The 15,933-nt window shown below is 42.2% G+C and overlaps 1 protein-coding gene across 2 annotated transcripts; it reads left to right on the forward strand.

Moving 5' to 3' along the window:
• Positions 1-986: 986 nt before the first annotated feature.
• pbxip1b (pre-B-cell leukemia homeobox interacting protein 1b) lies at positions 987-15,533 on the forward strand. Of its 2 annotated transcripts, XM_086038765.1 has the most exons (13): positions 987-1,032; positions 1,504-1,881; positions 1,970-2,064; positions 6,736-6,817; positions 7,048-7,105; positions 7,465-7,535; positions 8,574-8,892; positions 10,242-10,475; positions 10,551-10,574; positions 10,813-10,865; positions 11,036-11,149; positions 12,755-12,971; positions 13,057-15,533. In XM_086038765.1, exons 4-13 carry the CDS (start codon positions 6,767-6,769, stop codon positions 14,223-14,225), a joined length of 2,310 nt encoding a protein of 769 aa, XP_085894891.1. In that variant the 5' UTR covers positions 987-1,032; positions 1,504-1,881; positions 1,970-2,064; positions 6,736-6,766; the 3' UTR covers positions 14,226-15,533. The 2 variants fall into 2 exon arrangements, with proteins under 2 accessions (XP_085894891.1, XP_085894890.1); XM_086038764.1 differs by having other exon boundaries at positions 1,504-2,064.
• The last annotated feature ends 400 nt before the right edge of the window (positions 15,534-15,933 follow it).

Consider the following 15,933-nt stretch of genomic DNA (forward strand, 5'->3'; position numbering starts at 1 on the left):
TCAACCGGCACGTAAACGAGATCTAAAGCCAAACTGTGGCAGGGTTTTTACTTTCTGAGCCTGGATTTGCCACCTCTGTTTGAATTTAGTTCGAGCATGGCTAGTACAATAGTAAATATGTACTGTGCGTCTCTAATATGTAGATTTCTAGACATCACAGTATATTAGCAGGTCTATAAGCACCTGGCAAACGTTGCCAACTGAATGCAGAAAAGGTACTTTCTACTAGATTGCTAATGCATTAAATCATCCGTAGTCATTGCTGTGAATGCTTGTTTGTCTCAAGTGCCCTGTCGACCAGTCCAGGGCACCACTTTCCTAAAGTTAGCTAGGACGGGCTCCATCTCACCCGTGACACTAATGACGATAAGCGCTATAGAAATTGGATGGACGGACGGATGTTCTGGTGTCACTGGCCAAAATGAGACAAAGCCCAAGCTGCTAGACTGCAGCATCAATTGGCCTGTCACACTGACCTCAACAAAGCGTTAAATGTGATTGTGATTGTGATGTACTGGAACACTCTTCTTTGTGAAGAGCTTTTACCAGTACGGTGCTGATTCAGGGGGGCTGTTAGTGGACAAGAAGAGACAACGTGGAAGGACGTACAGTAAACAAGCAGAAGAGTCGGGAAGGAAGTCCACCGGCACTTGCATGAGTCCAATCCTGCCGCATCTGTCAGAGCTCGCCTCCCATTTCATCCACTCCTTGACCCCTTTAGTCTCCGGAGCCATGCACCCTCAGCGTCCTCTTCCCCAGGCCATGCCCGCAACTTCGTCCTCATCCTCGCTGGGGCAGCAGCTGCGAGATATGGCCATGGGTCTTGGCCGGGGAAAGAACTTGCTAGGAGGGAACGCGGCCTATGGCTTCGTGCAGTCGCTGAAGGAGTGTCTCTACTTCCTGCTCTGTTGCTGGTGCATCAAGGAGATACTTGACTAGAAAGAAGTTGATGGAGTCGACACAGTGCGGTTGGAGTGATTTTGGGCTTTTGCGATTTAAACCAGGCAAGGGATGCTTGAAAAACAAAGGCAAGTATGACAAACTCCCATGGAAGCTATTACTAACTTGCATGTGGTTGATTGAATGTGGAATGTGGAAATTTAAGGAATGTGAAATGTATACACAGTAGTTATAACCATAATAATTTGAGTTTTATTTCTTATTATGACAAAAAAGATGTAAGATGAATTGCAAATAAAATTACCAGATTAACTGTACTTACTGTGATTTAATTGTCATAATCGTAAAATAGCATTAAAATGCAAATATTAATAATCCATACACTGTATTAATTTAAAAAAATGACAGTTTACAAAACTAGTTCAATTCAATAGTTCAATAGTTCAATGTGTATTTTTCTAGATTCTTACTTTATTTTATTGTATTGTATTGTATTGTATAACTTTGAATTTAAATTTCCCCCCTCAATATATTTACCATAAATCCGTAGATAAACCCATTAATTGTAATAATCTATTCCTGTTTCCCTTCGTTTGTAGGAAGCTGTTGTTGGCTTTCCCTGGACACATTTACAAGCTTGCTGATCTGGGGCTCATGATTGTGACTGAACAGGGACACACTGATCATAATAAACGACTTCATCAATAGATTCATTTTACTTCTATGTTTGCATTATTGTTTTTTAAGTATGCTTTAGTTGTCAAGGTAGATATTCCAGGATTATAGAGCTTTATGTTATTAATTTTATTTTTTGGGAGTGACTTAAGTGTGCTAAGTAACGTGAACTTAATATTTACATTTCGGTGTGAGCAAACGGCATTGTACTCGACGTCACCTGCTATACGTCAATCAACCTGAAAACTTCCCCAAACACACTAGGTGTGAGGACGAGCTGCGATTGGTTGTTCCAGAGGAGGAGAGGTGGGACTTTATCAAATCTCGCCTGTGATTGGACGAAAGGGCGTGCTGCTTGTCTGCGTTCTGAAGGCACGTTCCCTTGACCTAACAGTTCTCAAGTTGGATGGAAAGGAAGACTGACGACCAACTCTGAACTAACACCGTGTAAATCCGCTTGGACAAAAGTCAAGTGAAAGTAAAGAAAAGGTAAGAAAAAGGACTACTCGGTATGACTGCTGAATTAATAAACTAGAAGGTTCCTGGCGTTGTTACGTCCTTTTTGTTTGCTAGACTCTTCGTTGACATATGGTCACGTTTTGCTTCGCGCCCACTTTAATAGGAGTTCACTTCTTTCATTACAAACGTGTTTGAGAGTTTTATGCTTAATTTATTTGTCCCTACGTCGACGTTTATGGCCCTTTCTGTCCAAAAGTAGCCTCCAGTGTTTACTTCTGGTTTGTGCGAGATGCTCATCACCCACTACTGTACTCATCAAGCCTCAACTGCCACACGAGAATTCGTCAAATCTCGTGAGATTTTTCAGGAAGAAAATTGTGATAATAACCAACCTACTAAAAATGGGGGTTTCCTATGAAAGTGGTTCAAAGGGTCTCCGTCGTGGCTCCTCAGTACTGTTCGGTTTTGACTCATGCAAGTCGTTGCTGCAGTTCAGTAGTCAACTTGGTCTCTTTTGTATTTATAGATCATTGTTATGACAGTTTTTCCGTTAAACTGTTACTTACAACTTTGCCTGTACAACAACAACAAAAAACATTTTACAGACAAATGAATTGAATTTACATTAATTCCTATGGAACAAATTGTGTTGCGAAGCTGTCAGACCCACATTATCGTTGTCAACATGCTGCCTCAGCCTCTGTCTTTGTCCTGACCTTTTTTGGTAGTTCTTTCTTGCTCGCAGCCTTCACTTGTCTAGGATCCACAATACTTTAACTATGCTTGTTAAAGCATGGTAAAACCCAAGTCCAAGACTTCCTATGCGACCAAACTAAAAGCAACTGAAATCCAACAGCTGGTAAATCTTTGGACTATTCTAGCTGTCTTCTGCTTTGCTACATGCTCTCCCTCTCTCCTGTATCCAGTCAATCTCCAGGCAGCTATATTTAGCGATTTATCTATGTAAGCCGTCCCACTATACCTCTACAATGCTCCTTGGACCTCAGGCTAGTTTCTCGTGGGAGAGGAGACCTAAATTGCAAAGCACGGGAAGGAAATGTGTCAGTATGAATGTGGCTTGTGATGTGTTCCTGAAAGATAGAGCCATTTAAATTGTAAAGATGAAGTAAAAGGTTCTGTATGCAGTCGGTATATATTTGAAAACTTTGCAAAAACACACAATTTTCCCAAATATGTGGAAAAATGTGTTGCGGTACAATGAAACCAAGCTTGAACCTTTAGGCCATGATTCCAAAAGGTATGATTGGCACAAACATTGCTCATCACTAAAAGAACACTACACCTATAGTGGTGCATGGTAATGGCAGCATCATGTTTTACGACCCTTAGTCAGGGTGAAGGGAATTACGAACAGTTCCAAATACGAGTCAGTAATCAATAAGAAAAAATAAGAGTATATGAGTTATAGGCAATTGTTGGTTAAACGTTTAAAAAAAATGTTTTTTGTTTTCTTAGGGCCGGATTACCGGGCTGTGAGAAGGCCCTGTTGGGATTGTTTCTTATTATTCTTCCGAAAAATTAATCGCCTTTTTGAAAACCTGAAGACACTTGCCAATTTTTTATTAAGCATTGTATGAAAATGTCTTGTTAAGGTATCCTGAATACTCCTCCCCAAAACTCACCAAGTAGCGGCCCTTGGAAAGTTAGAAAAAATTTGCCTCCAACTAGGGGTGGGCCATATGACGATATTAGATCATTAAGCGGTTTAACGTGTTCACGATCTTATAAAGTCGAAAGATCGTTTGATCGTCTACATGGCACATTCCAAACAGTTTAGCTCTATGGCGGCGCAAAGCCGCTGACGCGTATACCCGACCAACCAATCACAGCACGCACAGTGCACCGTACATGACACTCCCCGCCTCCCTGTTTGTTTGTTTGTATAGCAGGAAGCTATAGCGGAAACTCACCACGAAGCAGAGTTGGTCCCGAAAAGAAACTCCACATCCACAGTGTCGATTTGGTTTGGCTTTTCCTCGGAGGGGAAAGCGCAAACCAGTTATTTGCAAAGTTTGCAGAGACTCGGTTCGGACGTCAGCGCCGACAGCCAAAGCAAACGGAGATCAGACACATGGTAGCCAGAGGCAGCCGCTAGCTCCAAGCTAACGCAACCCACAGTAACACAGTCATTTAACAAGAGCACTCCATATGAAAAAACAAGCGAGCAGTGTAACGAAGTAACTGAGGCGGTGATTTATTACCTTGCTGAAGACATGATTCTCATGAAAACAGTGGAAAACGAGGGGTTTAAAAGACTCTTTAAAGTACTAGACCTGCGTTACGAGCTGTGTTTTTATGTTTACATTGTTACCTTTTATTTTTACATTCACTGCACATTTTGATAAAAAATGTCACTATTCAAATCAAAACCTGTTCAGAAAGCTTAGCTGACTTAAAATGTCATTTTTTTTCTTTTAGAGTTTTATACACATTTTAAATGTGTATAAATATATACTGTATGTATTAAATATGTTCAACATGAGGAAAATGGTCAGAAATGTGCTAATTAGTCTTAAAAAAACGATGTAAAAAAGAATCATGATAAAATCGTGATCGTGATTGTATTTTTAAAAAATCGTGATATGATATTTTTGCCAGATCGCACACCCCTACCTCCAACACAACAAGAAATGAAGACATCATAACAGGATGCACAAAAATGTCTTAAGGACCCATACGCATAATTTAACAAAAAGGCGACTACAGTATTTTGGTTTAAAGCCGACATTTTGGGTGAAATCCTGTTAGCCTTAGTTGGAACCAGCTATATTAAGGCGTAGATACACCAATTGGTAAGCGTCGGGGCGAAGGATTGCACCGTCTGATTGATGTAGCGAACACCGTCGTAACATCGGCCCGCGTCAGGCAGCGTCTGGTGGGCATTTCAGCATGTTGAATCGGTGTTGTGAGTCGTGACATTTGGTCACTCTGACTGTTGGCTAGCGAATCAATGCACGGGGCAAGAACAGGAAGTGACAAATGCGAATAAACAGTGAGCACGCCTTTGCTGCCTTAATCTTCTTACAACAACAAGAGTGAGGGTTGACAATGTAAGTATTTCCCGATACTGTGTCAAGAGCGTGAGGGTTTGCTTCGCGTGGGAGTTCATCGTGAGCGAAAAATATAGCTGAATGCATTGTTTACGTTTTTATAATCCGCCCCTGGCCAATAGCTTTCCGGTTGTCTTTTTCTAACCATGAGAAATGGTGACTACCGCCGCCGATGGTATGGAGGGGTATTACATCTCACGCATGTGCAGAAGGCACTTTAATGGTCATCGTCGCTGTCTGTCGTTGCGGTGTATTTTTCCAGCGTTAATGGAAAAAGTATTTTAATACTGAAATGATTATAAAAGATCCACTTCTCAACTTTGAAAGCTTTAAAGCAAACAAAAAAACATGTCCTGTGATTTGATTTTTTTTCCCCTTGTGCAAAGGGCTTTCTTGCATAAAACATCCCTATTCAAAGATGGCACAAAACTGCTGAACAGTAAAACGTTAAGTGCAAGAACTCACTCAAGTATCTTAATGTTATACTACCCTATGTTTGTTCGCATGCCATTGAAAATCCCCCAAATAATAGGCTCACTCACCTATAGAATATGTTTTCTGAGGACACAAATTTACTTCAAATGAACTGTCAACGGTTCTTGTGGAAAGAAAAAATGCTGTTTGTGTACTTTTGACATCAGTGTTGTCATAGTGACTTTGGTCGAGTCGCGTCAAGTCAAATTGATTTAAATTTGGGTTTCACTCTTTGGTTGAAATCTTTCATGGCAGATATCATCCAACCCTAAACAAATTAGATGGTAAGCTTTGTGTTTAAATTTTAATCTGCTTTGAGTTGCCTATTAATTTTAAGAAGCTATTTTACAGTCTGATGAATTGAATTTACATCTACAGGAGAAATTAAAGATAAATTAATGGAAGGTTTAGCGGTGTTCTGGAACAAATTGTATTGAACCTTTTAGTCTTCCCGCTATAAATAGTTGCGACTTGGTTTTGTTGACATCAATGAAGAGCCTAGTGGTGTCGAAATGCCGATTCAGCCCATTCTGTTGTCTTCACAGCGCGGGCTAGCCTTAGTTACCCGAGCCTCGGGCCAAACATTTCCCCCCCTCGTCAAAAGCCAGGGTGACTGAACTCCCACAACACACACAAACTACTAATAGCAAAACTAAATGGCCCCTGGGAAACCCACTTCCTGTGCACACACACAAACTGGTGACAGCACACTACAGTAGCTATTTAGTGTTGACAGAGCTGGGTGAGGCCTCGGGGAAAGTATTCAAATCTTGAGTGTGTATTAATAGAGGATGTAAATGCGTTCAACCTTTCGCACTGTCAAGCTAATGTTGGAGAAGAGACTTTGACTTTGTGTTGCCGCTCAAAAAGGATGTAATTCCAAAATATTGGGAGTTTAAAAAAAAAAAAAAAAAAAAAGCTTTCTGGTCAAGTTTAATCTATATCATAAGAACTCTGTCATTGTCCGATAGCCTCTGGACCTGTGTAGATTGTTAGCGTTATTTGGTTTCCTGTTGGACAGTTTGCCCTTGCACTGCACAAACAACTACCAAATGTGTTTTCATGCAAAGCTTACAAACACACCCTCTAGTCTCGCCTCGTTTCAGTTTGTATCTTCCAGTTATGGCCCGTTGGTCACGATGTGTGTTTGTTGCAGGAGACAAGCACAGCCTCAAAGGGGCAGGGCCATGTCTGGCGGCAACAGCGCTAACAGCAGCTGGACCATCGTCAGTCCTGAGGTACTGTCAAGTCACCGCGGTGCACAGCCTCAATTAAAGTGCAGGTTTGATAGAATACGGAAAAACTACTCGACCCAGTTACGCTTTTTTTTTTTAGGTCACCCGATTATGCAGTAGTGATTCTACTCCTTTGTCCGCTCTCACTTATCTGTCATAATCAGTTCCAGTCAAATTACATATTGTCAGATTAGACACTTTCAGTTCAGTGTGTGTTATGTATTTTGTACCAGGAAACTGTTGCTGAAACTGTGAGGCCTCTGGAGGAACAGACGAAGCATCATGAACAAGGTTTTCTCTTCATTATCCCTTCATCATTTTTTGCATACTGGCAACATGATGTCCTGACACCTGTTGTTTCCTTATAAGGAATACATTGAAAAATGTTTAAATTATAGCCTTAGATGATTTCCCATTCACATTTGTCTTTTTCTTTCTTTCTTTCTTTCAATCTTTCTTTCTTTTGTTCTTTCTTTCTTTCTTTCTTTCTCTCTTTCTATCTCTATCTGTCTCTCTCTCTGTCTCTCTCTCTCTCTCTCTCTCTCTCTCTATCTCTCTCTCTCTGTCTCTCTCTCTCTGTCTCTCTCTCTCTCTCTATCTATCTCTCTCTATCTCTCTCTATCTCTATCTCTATCTCTATGATGAGCCAGCTGGTGAGCAGAGCAACCAGCCAGCAGAGGGTGCAGAATCTTCATCAAGTCTGTCGATGGAGGACCACCAGGTCAGACAACAATGCCAATCACTTAAAGAAAATTCAGTGACAGATCCTGTAAAGTTCAATGCATTTGAGAGTGTACAAATCAGAATACGATGTTTTCTGGGAAATATATGATGCCTCTAAAGTCGCAAAAAAACATGATGTAGTGTGTCTGTTTTTAGGTTCCCTTTTGCTCAATGTATGTCATGGCATCAGAGAATAATGCCAATGTCCTTGTTTAGATTTTTTTTTTTTCCAAGTCAAGCTTTTTTTTTCAAGACAACGAGCCCGTCTCAAGAAGGGGTTTTTCAAAAACAACAAACACCACAAGTTACAGGAAGAAAGCAGACATTCGGTTAGCGTCACTATACGAGTCGTCACTTGTTACCAAAGTCAACGTAAACGTTTATGGTAGTGTGTTTTATTGCATTTCACTCTTTGTTTATACCGTTGCATGACAAGAATGTTAAAAAAATAATGTACAACATCTGTGACTTATTGAACTTTTGGCATGTCATTTAAAATCATATTGAGTACGTAATTGATATTGGGTATTATTATCAGCGGTTTGCTCATTTTTTACCATAATGTTAAAATGTTACTTAAAGCATTGTCTGTATGCTTAATAAAGGTTCTACAAGGGTTTGGTTTTATAGTTACACTTAAAATGTTTCAACCCCCATATCCGTGTCTTTTATGAAGGTATATATTTATATTTAACATGGCCTGGTGTAATGCATATGTTTAACTTTCGATATTGGGCTGCCCATTGTTATTATTCTCTGATTCAATTCTTGTTCGGCACATTTTTCCCCTGTGTAAAATGCAACACAAGGGGGGTTAACACAGTTAAACCATAGCAAAAGTTTCACTCACTCTGTTTCCATGACTAACCCCAAGCTTTTTAATCATCTAATATTTGTTCGTGGTGAGAGCAAACTTGAAAAGAATGAAAGAAAGTTAGAAGAGGAACTTGACATTTTCTAGTTTAAGGCTAATTTGCAGCGTTGCATGTAAAAGTTCACCCTCATGGATTTGGATGACCCTATTCTTTTTAATCAGGATGCAGAGGAGAGAAAAGCAGACCCAAGTGACAACTCCAGCACAGATCATCCCCCCTCCGTGCCCTCATCTGTCACCGATGCCCCCATTCCTTCTGGCGACGTCCAATCAGAGGTTGCACCTGACGGCCCCAACCAAGACGCCTTCTCCGACTCCTTGAGCCACGTCACCCCCTCCCCTGATGAGCCCTCGGGCTCGCTGATGAGTGCAGAGACTCTGGGAGGTGTGGAGCTGACACAGCAAAAAGAGAGGCATGACGGAATGTCAGAGGAAGAACTCAAAAAGGAAGGGGAGGAGTCAGACCTTTCTAAACACACAGGTATGACCAAAGGGACTTAGGGGAATTTATTTACTGAACAAATTGGGGTGGGTGTCTATTATGGCAAGTGGAAGTGAAGTTGGAAACAAACTAAAAAAGACTCTAATGGAAAATTATAGAGACAAAGCAAAGAATGAGGTTGCCAGGTCATAACACAAAAGGTGGCATAGCTAATCCTCGTTAAAGTTGCCCTCCATACATAATGTAAAATGGTGTTAAACTAGGGCTGCTCGATTCTGAAAAAATATTAATCCCGATTATACAAACGATCATTGCTTTTTTTTTGGTCCAAAAGAAGAAAATGTTTAAAAGTAAAAAATATAAAGACAATGACATTTATTTGAAACACTATGTAAGATCCCTTTGGACCAAACAAAATTGATCAAATTATTTATATAAAATAAAAACGGTGCAAATGTATAAATTCAATTATGATTTCCGTGTGTAAATTAACAGTGCGTTGGATGTTAATGCATATTAATAATCGTTTTTTACAATCATGCCAATTTTGTAATCGTGGAGTTAGGGGTGGGCGATATGGCAAAAATATATCCAAATATAACGCAGGTCTAGTACTTTGAAGAGTCTTTTAAAGACCTCGTTTTCCACTGTTTTAATGGGAATCATGTCTTCAGCAAGGTAATTAGTCACTGCCTCAGTTACTGCTTGCTTGATTTTTAATATGGAATGCCCTTGTTAAATGACTGTGTTACCGTGGGTTGTGTTAGCTTGGAGCTAGTGGCTGCCTCTGGCTACCATGTTGGGAGCTGTCTCCGCGAGTGATTAAACAGGTTTGTCGTGTTGCCATCTGACGTCCGAACCGAGTCCCTGCAAACTTTTGAAATAACTGGTTTGCGCTTTCTCCTCCGAGGAAAAGCCAAACCAAATCGACACTGTGGATGTGTAGTTTCTTTTCGGGACCAACTCTGCTTCGTGGTGACTTTCCGCTATAGCTTCCCGCTATACAAACAAACCGGGAGGCGGGGAGTGTCACGTACGGTGCATTGTGCGTGCTGTGATTGGTTGGTCGGGTATACGCGTCAGCGGCTTTGCGCCGCCATAGAGCTAAACTGTATAGAATGTGTCATGTAGACGATCCAACGATCTTTCGGCTTTATGAGATCGTGAACACGTTAAACCGCTTAACAATCTAATATCGTCATATCGCCCACCCCTACATGGAGTGTAATAATCGGAATTGGAATTGAATTTCGATTAATGCACAGCCCTATCTTAAACTCATTTACTGCCAGCTGTGTTCTAAGTAGTGTTTTTTTTGCTGTTGTTGATATTCCTTTTGGTCTACATCCAAGCATTTGAAATGCAAACAATATTTCACTTCCCTCCAGACCCCTCAGAGCAGCCTGCATCGGATGAAGACCGCCGGGCCGAGGACACCGAGTCCGAGAGGAAGCGCTTACTGGCCTCTCTGGAGCGAATCGGGAGAATAGATGAGGAAGAGGAAGGAGATGAAGAAGAATTCCAGCTGCCACGACAGAGGGCGGATGACAACATGTTCTCTCTGAACAAATGCATCATGGGCGCCGTCACCCTAGTTGCACTCGGGACCATCTTTTTCTCCGGTAGGTGAGCCCATGTGAGATTCAGCCCACGTCGGAAGACAATGAGCTGCTAGATAACCTGTGATATACCCGCAGGTCTCTTCATGGACCTGGATGAGGGTAAGATGTGTGTTTGCTCCGCACACTCACAGGCACGCAGAGTCAACAAGAGCTGTGTCAAAAATCTTCTTTAAAGATGATAATGCTCAATGCATCCACAAAGTGGAGTTAAACAAGCAGTGCATGATACGCCGCAATGGAAACCAAACTGATGCCTCACTAATTTATCTTCACGTTGTATATGTGGCATATGAATAATTGAAGATACGCAGTGTTAACCATGTGCAATTACTTTTAGAGAGCGTCTTCAGTGCGAGGGAGCTGAGCAATTCAGTAGAACCAGGAAAACAGGTCAGTCTGATTTGTTCACGTCTGTATTCTGTCTTCTGTTGCTCTCAATTAATTTTTATTCATTATACTTTGTACATGGCCTCTACCCCACTTTTCGTATTCTCAGAGCCAATTGTGTGTGTGTGTCTATAATGTATATATGAAATTGTGTGTTTTTGTATTTGTCATAGGAGTGGATTCATCCAGAGGCTCCTCCACCCCCAGTCGATGCTGAGAACTCGGAGCTTCTCACCAAACTAGCCAAAGGAGACCAGCAAATTTCTATGTTGCAAGCTCAAGTTCAGGTGTGTCTCCTGTGTGTGGCTTTTTTTGCGCAAGCGCATCCGAACAGTAATCTGGATGCAGTCCAGCATCTCCCAGTTTGTCTGTGCTGGAACTGCAACCCTGCGATTCTGAATTCCTTATGGATTACAGTAGTTTCAGCCCCGTAAGCAGGAGCTCATTTTAATGGCATAAGATCATTTCCACCCTTAGATGTCACTGTAGGCAGATTTCCTGTGAATGCATTACAATACCAACAAAATAGAACCACATTTACACGGCTCACCGCTACCGTATGCTCCAGGTTTCGAGTGGTCGGTTTTCCACTTGTAAACAGTACTGCTTCCTCAGTCCTGGGAAATCACGCAATCAAAAACCTCCATCCATTTTCTATACTGCACGTTCTATTCACGGTAGCGGGTGAGCTGCAGCCTATCGTAGCTCACTTTAGGTGAAATGCGTACAACATCCTGGACTGCTTGCCAGGCAATCGCAGGGCGCATATTGAGACAGGAAGCCATTCACACTCAGAGCTGCTCAGAGCTGAATTAAACCTGCACTGCTTGCATGGAAGTGAGACAAATGAAACTAAAAAATGGCTGGGTATTAGTGAACAACTGTCTGAAGTAGATGTTCCGATGACTTTTTTTTGTACCAAGAGTCCATGTGGAGTCTCTTTATTGTTAGTGTCAGTCGAGATGAGGTCCAAGCTGATAACTCAGCAGGACCATAAGTAGATTTCTTCCATAATTAACATTATTTAGAAGCATGTGTGAAACGTATGACTCATTACAGCTGCATAGTTGGTTATTTTTCATCTGCAAACTACACTATTATTTAATAGTTTCATCAAATGCAACCATCGGGGCACGAGTTTGCTTATCATAAAATAATTCATGCTCATTAGGCTTCTCTTTAAAAGTAAGCAATTTAAATGTGTCACATTTGCTAATCTTCCACTTTTTGAACTGAGACCACATAATGAGAGCTGTTAGGCCATTCTGTTACCTCCTATGATCTGTGCATCTTTGCAGACTTAGTTTATTTTGTAGTTTCTTTCGGCATGCTCCGACAGTCAGCCACGGAAGCAAAATGTTCCCACATCTCACTCTGTCCCCCTTTTTTTCCTTTATGAGCTGCGGACAAGAGCGAAAGCTTGTGGCCATAGAGCAGACGCACAGAATGCTCTTAAAAAAATAAAAATAATAAAAGCGAAGTCTAACAGTGCGATCAGGCGCCTGCATTGCTTTCCTCAATCCATTCTGTTTGCATCGGCGAACGTGTCCTTGGGTGACATCATCACAGCCTGTTTGAGTGATGCACAAAAGGCTCGCTTTTGTTAACCTCTGCTCCTGCAAACAAACACTTCCTGTCCCATGACTGACTTTTACAACATTTTTACAACCTTCCCCAACAATGGAATGTTCATGAATGTTCACCAGTAAAAGGGTGACCCTAACTTGTAAAGGCCATACATTTCACACACGCTTAACTACCATGCAAAATGAAGTGAACACACCACATCAGTCCTTCACATTTCTTCAATTTGAAATTTTCCACTCACGTAGCATGTCTAACCAGCATTCCATAACCACATTTGTGATATGCTGACTTTCCATCCCATCCAGGCCCAGATTGAAGAACTGAAAGCAGCCGAGGGTCAAGCAGCCGAGGGCGAAACGGAGCGGCTGCGCTGGCAGGAGGAAAATAATAGATTGAAGTCCAAGGTGGCGTCTCTTCCTGTCCTCGAGAAAGAGAACGAGATGCTGAGGAGGGAGCTGGAGACACTGCCGACACTTCAGCACGAACTAGAAACTTTGAGATCCACTGTCAGTAATTTGACAGGTATGAGGGACAGTGGGTAATGTGAGGGGAACAATAGTTGGAAGGTTTGTAGCAATAATTATTTTCTGATATTCTTAATCTGCAGTGCCCCCAAGTGGTCAGCCAGCAGACGGAAAGGAGAATGGCAAGCATAATAAGCAGCACAAGAATAAACATGACATGGGCGAAAAGAAAGAGAACAAGAAATCCGAATGGAAGGAGAGCGGCAGGACAGAGCGGAAGCAGGCCGAAAGTGGGAAACGCGAGCGTGGAAAGTCCGACAAGGTGAAGGAAGGGGAAGGAAAGCGCGAGGAGGAGAAAGACCGGAAAAGGGAGAGCAGAGGGGACGAGGGGAAGACGTGGAAGGAGCGGGCCGAGAAGACGGAGAAGAAAGAGTGGAAGAAGGACAAGCACGAGAAGGAATGGAGAGGAAAGGAAGAGAAGGAGTGGAGGAAAGACGAAGTTGAGACGCACAAAGTGAAGGACAAGTGGAAGCAGAAAGGGAAAGATGGCTTTGAGGAGCGTGGCAAAGACAAGACCCGGAAGAGCAACAATGGTGAAAAAGGAAGAGGAGGGGAGAGGAAACATGTGGAGGACGCCAAGAAACAAGCCGGCAAGAATGATGACGGGAAGCAGTGGAGTCATCGTGGAAAAGGTGATAAGGACCGCAGGAAGAACGGAGACGGACAGAAGAGGAAAGAGGACAGCGGCGAGTTGAAAGGGGACAAGTCCAACTTGCACAAGCACAAATTCGCCGGCCACCATCGTGAGGAGAACGTGTGGGTCGAGAGGAAGGCGCCTCCCGGGCAACAGCAGTCCTCCGCCGATTCCACCGACTACTGGACCCAGCAGAGGAAGCGCCTCCACCGGAAGCCCAAACAGCCGCAGCACTGCCACTCGCAGGAGGCCTGCGCCCAGGCCGAGGGCCTTCACCCCGTCTCCTTCCCCCACTTCGAGTCCATCCTCCACGCTTACCTGGCCAAGGCCGAGCAGGCCGGCGTGGACGCCTCCAAGAGAGACGAGCTGCGAAAACTCACCTCCGAGTTCTTCCAGGACGGCGTGTTCATGCACGACCGGGTCAACTTCCGCAAGTTCGTCAAGGACGTGTCGGATATTCTGGAAGACATGGTGGAAGGGGACGGCGAGGAAGACAGCGACCTGGAGGACGAGATGGAGGCGTTCGGGAGGGAAGCGCTGGAGAAGTTTTTAGTGGCGGGAGGCGGCGAGCAACGCAAAGGGGAGTGGAGGAAGGAGAGCGCACGAGCCAGTGGCTGAGGGGGGAAGGGACGGAATCCGTGGCTAAAAAGGGAACACTGGATGGTGGAGGACGTTTTTGTGCAATTTCACTTTTTCCTTTTTTTTTTCTTTTTTTGTTTTTGTTTAACATGTACAGCGCACAACAGTATCTCACCATTTAAAGTACGTTTCATCCACCGCAGTGCAGGTCTCATTTTGGATAGTAGTAACAAAATTCAGACTATTCATTTTTATTTTGTCTTTTAGGGAGCCTGCCAAACATTTAACACGTAATATACATTATTCGTTATTGGAGGGTGCTTGGTGCAATACTCATTTTTCTTACCAACTCCCTCATCCAGTAGTGCAGTCTTCCCCAACCTTTATTGGGCCGAGGCACATATTAACATCAGAAATAAAAATGTCGCAAAAAGTATGAATAATGAAATGACGATATTCTAGTCGAAATTTACTCTCAAATTTACTAAGTGTGAAATCTGGGCCTGTTTAGTTGAACATAAAGATATTTTGTTTGAATGGTAACACGTTAGTTGTACCTGCTGCTGTCTAGTTGAGAGTATTTACCTAGTTATTCTGCCAGTCACTATATTAGAGAAAGATGAAATTTGATACATTACTTTGAAATAATTATCGGACAAATTCAACGTAATTGGATAATTTGCAATGGCACACCTGTGTGCGTCACAGTGGTTGGGATTCACTGCGCTTAATAGTGCAATTACACTCCATTTTTTTTGTTTTTTGCTACATAGGATAAACCCTGAGCGCTGTTTTATTTTATACATTATTGAAAGCAATTTGATAGGATCATTCTGCAGGCGAGTGGTTCCACATATTTTACAGGTGAATTTATTCCTCCACAGTGTGAATTTTTTTTCCTTCCGCTGCAGTCCTCACACTGCTCAGTCTTATTATTGATACTATGCAGCTTGAATCATTTGAGTCGGTTTCCGTGGCGACATGTCTAGAGCTTCTGAAGTGAATGTTTTTTAATAAGAAGCCTGTTTTCTTTCTGTTTAAGTATTTGTACATACTTGCGTTAAATGCTTACAAGTAACTTATTTTTCAAGTAGAGCGAAATATGGTAAGGCACAGAAAATATTGTTCGTAGCTCTTCGGGTACATGACTCATGCTGTGCACTAAAGTCCTTAATTTATGCTTTATTTTGAAAGTAACACTATTATTAGATTGACTGATGGTGTGCTATTGCTTGCAGCTAATTTGGCGTCACGTGTGGCAGGATTCAGGGCTTTTTGTTGTTGTTGAAACTAATACTTGTCACCTTAGTTGCTGTGGCAGCAGTTTAATAAAATGTGGGCATCCAACTGTCTCAAGGCCTCTTCTGTTCTCACACAAGACTTGGCCAACTATCACAGTTGCATCACATCCGCCTCACAGTTCTGAGGTTTGAATGTTGGCTCGGAGTTTGTCGTGTGGGCTTTTCATGTTACCACCGTGCTTGCTTGGGTTTTCCGCAAGTACTCCAGCTTCCTCCCACATTCCAAAATAATTCACTTAAGGGTCTGTGAACACTGTAAATTTCTTATAGGTTTAACTGTTAGTGATTGTTTCAATTAAGGAGATTTTGGTAGCGACACAATAAACTCCAGTTGTTGTTTTTAGAAAGAAAATTTCTTTTAATTTTATTTTATTTTATTGTATTCAGCTAAGCTGCTGTCTTACTGCAATTTAAATGCTTTTAGAAAATAAGAAAAAGAAAACACG

Source organism: Filicampus tigris, chromosome 8, assembly GCF_054856515.1.
Source record: "Filicampus tigris isolate MCC_2025a chromosome 8, RoL_Ftig_1.0, whole genome shotgun sequence".
NCBI classification, from domain to species: Eukaryota; Metazoa; Chordata; class Actinopteri; order Syngnathiformes; family Syngnathidae; genus Filicampus; species Filicampus tigris.

Bases quoted from the DNA above. Each gene is read 5' to 3' on its own strand.
- pbxip1b (XM_086038764.1), top strand. From the start codon at position 6,767: ATGTCTGGCGGCAACAGCGCTAACAGCAGCTGGACCATCGTCAGTCCT. The intron at 6,818-7,047 runs GTACTGTCAAGT...ATTTTGTACCAG, and splicing joins GGACCATCGTCAGTCCTGAG to GAAACTGTTGCTGAAACTGT. The intron at 11,150-12,754 runs GTGTGTCTCCTG...CATCCCATCCAG, and splicing joins TGTTGCAAGCTCAAGTTCAG to GCCCAGATTGAAGAACTGAA.